At 49.6% G+C, this 8,700-nt stretch overlaps 1 protein-coding gene across 1 annotated transcript in view; it reads right to left on the reverse strand.

Moving 5' to 3' along the window:
* Positions 1-8,700, reverse strand: part of BSN (bassoon presynaptic cytomatrix protein) — a 71,128-nt gene extending 62,428 nt beyond the window's left edge. Inside the window, exon 1 of the mRNA XM_068982583.1 lies at positions 8,501-8,700. Coding sequence (XP_068838684.1) covers positions 8,501-8,700 — 200 coding nt within the window. The remainder of the gene's footprint in view (positions 1-8,500) is intronic.

Genomic DNA, 8,700 nt, shown 5'->3' on the forward strand with positions numbered 1-8,700 from the left:
AAGCATGCTCCTGAAGGAAGCAGCCTCACAGGCCAGACCTTGACATTGGAGGAGACCTGGCCTGAGCCCACAGAACCCACGCAGCTGCAGGAGAAACTGCAGAGAGGGCCACATCCAGCTCCTTGCTCTACAAGTGGAGGAAGCCGAACAGCTGCCTGACTGGAGAGGCCAGAACTAGGGTCTCCTTCAGGCCAGCCCCTTCCACAGCCCCCTCCCCCACCACGAAGGGTTTGCCAACCCCCGCCCCCGTGGAAGTCATGAGCACACAGGCTGCGCCAGAGCTCCTGTGGAATGTGCAGGGGACAACACTCAGGAGGTGAGCCGTTGAGCACAGCTGGGGAGAGGGCGCCGGCAGCAGGCTCTGCTGGCCCGGCTGGGCACCTTGCTGGCCTCCGGCAGAGCCAGTAGGAGACCGTCAGCTTTTCAAGAGCCCCTGCTTACCAGGAGCGACCAAGTGGCAAGGCGGGAGCCAGTCCCCCTCCTGGCTCCTGGCTTGATTGTGAAGTCATTTTGTCCACTCCGGAAGATCTCCGGGCCACAATGGGAGAGCAATCCTCTTCATTTAAAGCTCTTCTAATTAACCTAAAGGCGCCAGTTGGACTTGTTTTCTCTACTCTGTGAAGCTGAACAGCGGGAAGCTTCCCCTTTCCTTTTCAATCATCTCACAGAAATAAGCTGTCAGAGGTGGAGGGGACTTCGGAGATTAGTTAAATTTCCCAGTTTACAGATGGAAAAAAAACAAGGACCAAGCCCACAGGTATAGTTCATTTCAGGCAAGGTCAGGACTCATTACAACCTGAGTTTCTGACCCCCCTTTCCCGCCGCCCAGGAAGTCTCCACTGTTCTTCATCCCCCACCCCACCCTTTGCTCAAATGTCCTACTTCCAGATCTCTTCCCTGTCCTCAAAGCCCTCGCCATCCTCTTGCTAAATTTTCCATCTTCTGAGAGCAGGAGGCAGGGAAGTGACGTGGTTCTCCAGCTGTGCTCAGTGTATGGCATTTGGGTTTGCTAAAGTCAGCGAAGCTGGCTTTTCTTCTGAATCTCTCATGTTAGACCTTTGGAGCTCCCAACAGAGTAAGTCAGTGCTGTGAATGTGTTTTGCAAGCTGTAAAACATCATACAAATATGTGCTCTACTATTTTAGAAGATAAAATGATACAACCCCTTTTCATGGTGCGCTCTTTCCCCTTACCTCTGTGAGACAAAGGCAGGAGTGAACTTTAATTTAGGGAAGCCAAGGGAAAAGATCTGAACTGAAGTGTCTCTTTCTCTCCCACCACACTGTGAGCCCCTCGAGGGCAGAGCCCACCTCCTGAGCTTCTTTTTCCTCTCATTTCACCCAGGGATAGGCATCTGATAGGTGTTGAGCAAAGGTTTCCAGATACATGGATGAACTTCACTTTAAAGTCCTCCTACTTCTAAGTAGAATTTAACTGTAGAAATTCCTCACATATATGACTCCTCATATCCACTCCCATATATGAAAAGTGCAGACGACCCTGATTACGTACCAGCACACACAAATGTATCCAGTATGCAGATGTGCCTACTGCAAATTTCCTTACCTCTCCTTTCTTTCAAAGCACCCAATGTCTTACTGGTTCTTCCAGCATCCTTGGGGGGACAGCCCCCTCCCTGAGCCTGGGGCAGTGGAGAGCTTGGGCTCCTCTGGGTACAAGCAGCGGTGCCAGATGGGACCAGGCCCAGTGACCCCTTGTGTGAGCTCCTGGACAATCTGTGGAGGCTCTGTGATCTCCTCAGTGGTTGAGACCAAGTCCTTCTACAACTCCTTAGGGAAAATCTCATCCTCACCTTTGGCCCTGACAGTAGTCTCACCATTTCAGAAGTAGCCAGATCCCTCCAAAGAAATCTGGATTTGACCCCAAGGGTGACCTACAATGCCCTGGAGACTCGCAATATGCTTCCAGGTGAGCCTCTTCTTAGAAAGAAGTGAGGATACCAGGTAAGAGATGTCTCCTAGAGCAAAGTTCTCTTAAGAGCCCTAGATGCCCCTAACAGCAAAGTACAGGAAGGAGAGAGCAGCCTGGGTGCCCAAGGCACAGCACAGGGGAGTCGGAACATGCACCTTGGCTCCATCCCACAGGCTCAGCTGTCCCACAGGCTCAAGGATAAGATATTGGGCTCAGAGAATACCAGAAGGGGACAGGCCCCCACCAGAGGCCCAATCCACAGCAGGTGGGTCACCAGAATTCCATCTCCCTGAACACAGGCCAGGGTCCCAAGTCATCCCCCAGCTTCGACCAGCTCCCACCACCGCAGGTGAGTGGAGATGGCAGATGGCCCTGTTGGAAAGAAGCCTGAGCAAGTCCTCCAGAGGCAGGACCAATACCCACATGACATACTCAGGCATCAACTGAGATGGGAGTCCCCACAGCTGGAGTGTCCACTGAGGCCTGGCTGACCAGGAGGGCCTCCAGTCTTAGTGTGACACTCAGCCCATGCTGCAGGCATGCAGGTCTCCGCTCACCATTTCACCATTTTAAAAAAGTGAATCCCTGGACAGGAAAGGCAAGTAAGGCCAGGACAGACAGAACCCACAGGAGCTGCATGGCCAGGTAGGTGGAGTGAGGAATGTGCACATGTTCAGTTGCTCAGTCGTGTCCGACTCTTTGTGATCCCATGGACTGTAGCCCGCCAGGCTCCTCTGTCCATGGGGATTCTGCCAGCAAGAATACTAGGGTGGGTAGCCATTTCCTACTCAAGGGGATCTTCCTGACCCAGGGATTGAACCGGTGTCTGATGCATTGGCAGGCAGATTCTTTACCGTGGAGCCACCTGGGAAGCCCAGTGTGAGGAATAAGTGTGTGTAAAACACCTAGAGGAATGACTGTGATGGAGCAGGCACCCAGCAGTGGTAGTTGTAACTGTTACGACAGCTTTGCCAGCCTACCTCCATAGTCAGCCCCAACTCACAGCACACAGGCCACAGGCTCCAGGAACAGATTCTCCCCAAGTAACCCACACATAGCAAGGTCTATCCCTCCCCGCCTCCATCAGACAAGGGAAAGGGGCCCACTGAAATGTGCAGGACCTAGGAGAAGAGGGAGGATTTACTGAAGCCCCAAATCTTATCTCCTGGCAGCTACTTATACATATATAATATATAAAATACACATACAGGGAAGGCTCCACCTATGATGCTGGGGTGAAAAGGCATGACCTAGGGGGTCCACAAACTTTGACTTCTTAAACTCAGAACCAAACCTACTCGGTGGAAGAACTTTAGAAAAAGAATGGAAAAATGACTCATGGAATCGATCTTTGTTCTCAAACTAGTCCAAAGTCTGGATCTTCTTTCAACGAACTCCTAGCCGCTTCCAATTGGAAGTGCTCAACAAACTTTCTTAAAAAGCTAGGATTTCTTGGCCAAAAAACCCCTGATGCGATTCTGAATGCCTTCTGGATGTAATTCCCCATTTTGAGGAAAAATATGGGACAGGGGAACATCTTAAATGACACCACAGGGATACAATCAGCATAATCCAGAATATGAGTGTGTGTGTGTATGTGTGTGTATGTGAAACCACAGGAAAAACCACACAATCATAAATCACAAGCGGAACTTACGGATTTAAAGAAACTGAAGAGACGTAGCAAACAAATGCTATCTGCAGACCTCGTTCAGATTACAATTCAAACAGACCATTATAAAAATAAATTAATAAAATAATCCAAAAAAACTGAACCCTGATGGAATATTCCCTGAGGTTAAGAAGAGACTGTTACCCTCTTTAGATGTAATCATGGTGCTGTGGTAATGTTTATGCTGCTGCTCCTGCTAAGTTGCTTCAGTCGTGTTCAACTCTGTGCGACCCTATAAACGGCAGCCCACCAGGCTCCCCCATCCCTGGGATTCTCCAGGCAAGAACACTGGAGTGGGTTGCCATTTCCTTCTCCAATGGGTGAAAGTGAAAAGTGAAAGTGAAGTCGCTCAGTCGTGTCCGACTCGTAGCTACCCCATGGACTGCAGCCTGCCAGGCTCCTCCTTCAATGGGATTTTCCAGGCAAGAGTACTGGAGTGGCTTGCCATTACTTTCTCCAGGTAATGTTTATACAAAGCCCTTATTTCCTTTCTTTTTCACCTCACCATGCAGCATGCCAGAGCTTAGTTTCCCGTGAGCACATGCTGAAGTCACTTCAGTTGTGTCCAGCTCTTTGTAACCCCATGTACTGTAGCCCACCAGGCTCCTCTGTCCAGGGGATTCTCCAGGCAAGAATACAGAAGTGGGCTGCCATGCCCTCCTCCAAGGGATCTTCCCAACCCAGGAATCAAATCTGCATCTCTTACGTCTCCTGCATTGGCAGGTGGGTTCTTTACCACTAGTAGCACTTGAGAAGCCCCTTAGATCCCCGACCAGGGATCACACCTGTGTCCCCTGCATCGGGAGCATGAAGTCTTAACCACTGGACCACCAGGAAAGTCCCCAAAGCCCTTATTTCTTAGAAATATACACTGAAACATTGATGATGAAATGTTTGACTATCTGGAAGATGCTTCCATTGAAGATGCTTTAAGTAGAGTAAGGGAGATAGATAAACTTGATCAGCTGTGAGTTGATGATGGCTGTGGCTGGGCAATGGGAACATGGCAGTTCATTAACTTATTTTCTCTACTTTTATGTATGTGTGTTTGAAATTTTCCGTAAAAAAAAAAAAAACTTTAAATAAAATAGACTTTCTTTCCCTAACAAATGCATAGCTTTTTTTTTTTTTTTTTGGACCTATGGCATATTATCAGTCTTACCAAGGCTACAAATAGCTATATTATCAAAACTGCCCCTCTCCCCCAGGCAAGAAATGCAAAAATGGCTTCCCTCTTAGGGTAAGTTTTTGACATCATCACCATCCAGATATTAGGGTCACTTTAGCACAAACTCCATGACATGTCCTCCATGAGAATCCAGTGGCCTAACATAATCTCTAAATGTTAAAGGCCCATTATTTCTAAACCTAATAATTGTATCCTTTCTTTCTGGCCTTACAAATTAATCCCAGATTTTTCTAGAGCCTGACTGTTAGCTGATATAGTATAACAAGTCTGGCTAATCTCAGACCAGAGATACTTTGCCTGACAAACCTAGTTATTTGTTCATTAATTTATCTTCGAGATATAATTATGGCAAACCTATCTTGAGAAAGGAACTCTGGGTATGGCTCTCAGGGCAGCCTCGCCTACCTTCCCACAAATGCCCAGGCTCTCTGTACCCAGCTGCACTGGGCTCAAGATGTCTCCCTGACATATGGTCTGGAAATGAGTGACAGCTCAGCACTGATCACTGATTTCAATGGGGTAACAAGGAGGAGCCTTATGTGGCTTGTCGCAGTTTTTCACACCCCTGCACTCAGCCCCAGTCTCTGCCCATGTAAACCATGAGCCTCATGTCATTTCTTCCTCTCTCTACCTCTCAGGGCCACCTCCCTCACTTTCCCAAGCAGACTTGGGATTCTCCTTCTTTTGAAGCCTGGCTCTGCCTCTCTACTCTTCTCACTTGACAACCCTTCTATAAGCATTACCTACTAAATGCTCCTCAGACACTGAGACGCCTGCAGGGTCACTCCTAGGATCCTTCCGTATTCTCCAAGAGTTCTTCAAGAGCTTTCTGACCAACCAGACTGTGAGGTGCTGGAGGCCAGGGGAGCGCTGTGTATCCTTCGAGATCCTCCACAAAGCTCAGTACAGTGCTTGCTCTTGACACTGGTAAATATACCTTGCTTGACTGACTAAAGATCAGTTTGCAAATGTCAAAGCTCTGCAAGTCCACAGAGCTGGTGTCGATTAACCACGTCGCCACTGGTCTACATGGTTTCTTTGTGCAATTTTTTTAAGGTGCTTTCTGGAGTACTGATAAAGCTTCTCTTGAACTGGTTTGTGTACAGGTAAAAACCCCATCAACTCGGGACCTTCACTGAACATCAGCCATTCAGTCATAAAATGAACTGAATGAATGAATAACTGAAAGGTGCCCCTTTCTGCAGGAAGATGCAGCCCACACCAAGGCATAGAACCTGGAGCCTGAGACAGAGTTCAGCCTTCCCTGATCTGGCACTCCTCAGGGAAGGCACAACCTATGTAACTGCGCATGTGACCCTGGGACCAGGAGCAGAGAGCCCTGCCTTGAGAGACTCTCTGATGCCCAAAGTGCCATATCATCCAAACAGGTTAAGAGGCAGCACTATGGGTGTGGCAGACTGCTACTCACAGGGTTCTAGCCGAGCTCTTCAGCCTCAAATGGTGAAGGTGGCCCCTTGCAGGGCCCAAGTCAGCTCAGTATGAGGAGGAAAAGACTAATTCAGCCTGAGGTGACAAGGGGTAATACAGCAACAAGAAAGAGCCAGGAGTCCAGTCCCCCAGAGCCTCAGTTCCATTCCCCTCTGGGGTCAGTAAAATGGTCTTCCCCTTACCTGACCCTCCACCTATCTCTATTCACCATGTAATTCCCCCAAATTCACAAGCTGGCTTGAGAGTATGCCAATGCTCTTTCCCAAATGCCCAGAAGCACATGCCACAGGGTTTTTTCTCCATCAATAGGCCAATCTGTTCAGCAGCATCTCAGAACAGAACTTGCTAAATTTGGCATTAGGTACCTGAGACGCTGGGTGAGAGGAAGTGAAGATATACAGCTGCTGAAGGAGAGACATATCATGGAGGTGCGGCTTGGCTGAGGTGCCCAGACAAGCGAATATCAGCTGCAAGAGTAAACCCCATCTCCTAAGGACCTCCAATCCCCAGCTTTGGTGACAAATAGCCAGCTCACCCTCTGAGCTTGATAGCTGTAGGACCATAGCTAAACAGGCCCGTGTGTATGCACTGCCTACAGCCAAGAGCAAAATTACATGACTGCTAAATCCAGCAGGAGCCCATGATTCTCTACCCCACAGTGGTTCATGGGTCTGCCCTGTAGTAGAACACGTAGACAGGGGGTAGAAATGAAATACTGAAAAGGAATATGAATAAACACTAGCCTCTTCCTGTCTCTTTGAGATGTCCAAGTCTTTCCAAATTTTCATATGCTTGCCTCTGCAACATCAGATAAATGACAGGCAGAGTAGCCTGCTTGGTTACCAGAAGGGAAATGTCGAGTTTCCCATATAGAGAACTCCCAATAACAAGGTGTTTTTCCACACAGCTGTAGAGGCTTTCCCCTGGAGGGAGTGCTCTAAAGCCTGAGTGAGCCTCCCTCGAGCTAAAACTCAAAGAGCAGCTCAACACGCAGCAAAATGGACAGTATTTGCAGTGCTAAGAACTGTGTGCTCCACAACTGCATTACTGAAAAAGCTAATGTAAAATGGGCAAATTCCCCCTCTAAAAGGGATGATCACAAGCTGGCTTGTCTGCGGCAGGTTTCAGGCTACCGAGCGCTTTTCATTACCATTAATTGTCTAAGAAACGATTTCTGAGAAAATAAGCCCATGAGAGGCACAGCTGGGCAGCTGAAGAAGCAAAAATTGTGCTCCCTTACAGTTTGTGGGACACACAGAAAAACCAAGGCAACATTTATCAGCAGACTCACATGGATCCAAAGCACACCCCAGCTTTGCTACTCCCTGGGTCTATCTGCTGTGAAGATAACGCCTTCCATTTTATCTTGTCGTCTCTTAGCTTTCCTGAGTTTTCAGTTGACTGATTTACTATATATTGGCATTTCCTTCCACTGCATTTACGCCACTTAATTGTTTATAGGACCATCAAGTGCATTTTAAACATCTGGTTTCATAGCATTTGATCAGATATGTTCTGTTTAAAACATGTCACTGATGTGAGGTAGGACTCTAGATCATGAGGCAACAGAACATATTTGGTTCTAGATGATTCAACAGCATTTTTGCTTCACCTCAAAGTGTTTCACTAAACCGTGGTGAAAGCACATGACCCTGTTAGTACTGTTGAGCCTAAATAAGTACCTTTGGGCGTCCGGTTCCCCTCCTCCAAAGATTTTAGCTACGAAATGCCTGAGGAAAGCGCATGACCAAGTTCATGGTTCAACTATTTCCACATCTTTCTGCTCCTCACAGTGACACTTATCCTCCCTGACAGCCACTCCCATTGTGCCCTTTCCTCGGCCCAACACAATGGACACAGGCAGATACCAGCAGACAGGGAGCACGTTTTCCATCCCATTGCTCCCCAGTGCGGAGGGACCAGGCTGAGGTTACATAAGCCCCTCCTTAGCCCAGCATTGGGGTGAAGAGAATTTGGGGTTCGTGGCGAAGTCACGGTCTGCAGGCCCGGACTGACCCTGTGCTCAGCATCGTGCTTTATACTAAGGCAGGGCGGCTGTAAAGGGAGGGCCGCGTCGCGGGACCACCCTCCCTCATGTCACCCCCTCAAACCACCTGGGTTCAAAGTGTGGCCGGACGTCCGACCTCGCTGTCCAGACTAGACCGTAGGGTCGTGGGCCCCGGCACTGGCCTCCGCCTCAGACTACACACTCCCGTGCCCTCCTGCCCCCGCCCCCGGGAGCTGTGCCGCGCGCTTACCTGCCCGGACCACCCCCAGGCCCGGGGCCTGGACCCGCTGGTCCGGCGGTCGCCCGCGCCCCGCCTGTCGCCGGGAGCTGTCCTCCGCCTGCCAGTGCTGAAGGCGGCTTCCCGGCACCGGGGCCCGGGCCGGGGCCGGAGCCTCCGGGCGGCAGCGGCCCGTCGCCAGCGCCGCCCTCCAGGCTGGCCTCGTTGCCCAT

The sequence above is a fragment of the Capricornis sumatraensis genome, chromosome 10 (genome assembly GCF_032405125.1).
Source record: "Capricornis sumatraensis isolate serow.1 chromosome 10, serow.2, whole genome shotgun sequence".
In the NCBI taxonomy this organism is placed as follows: domain Eukaryota; kingdom Metazoa; phylum Chordata; class Mammalia; order Artiodactyla; family Bovidae; genus Capricornis; species Capricornis sumatraensis.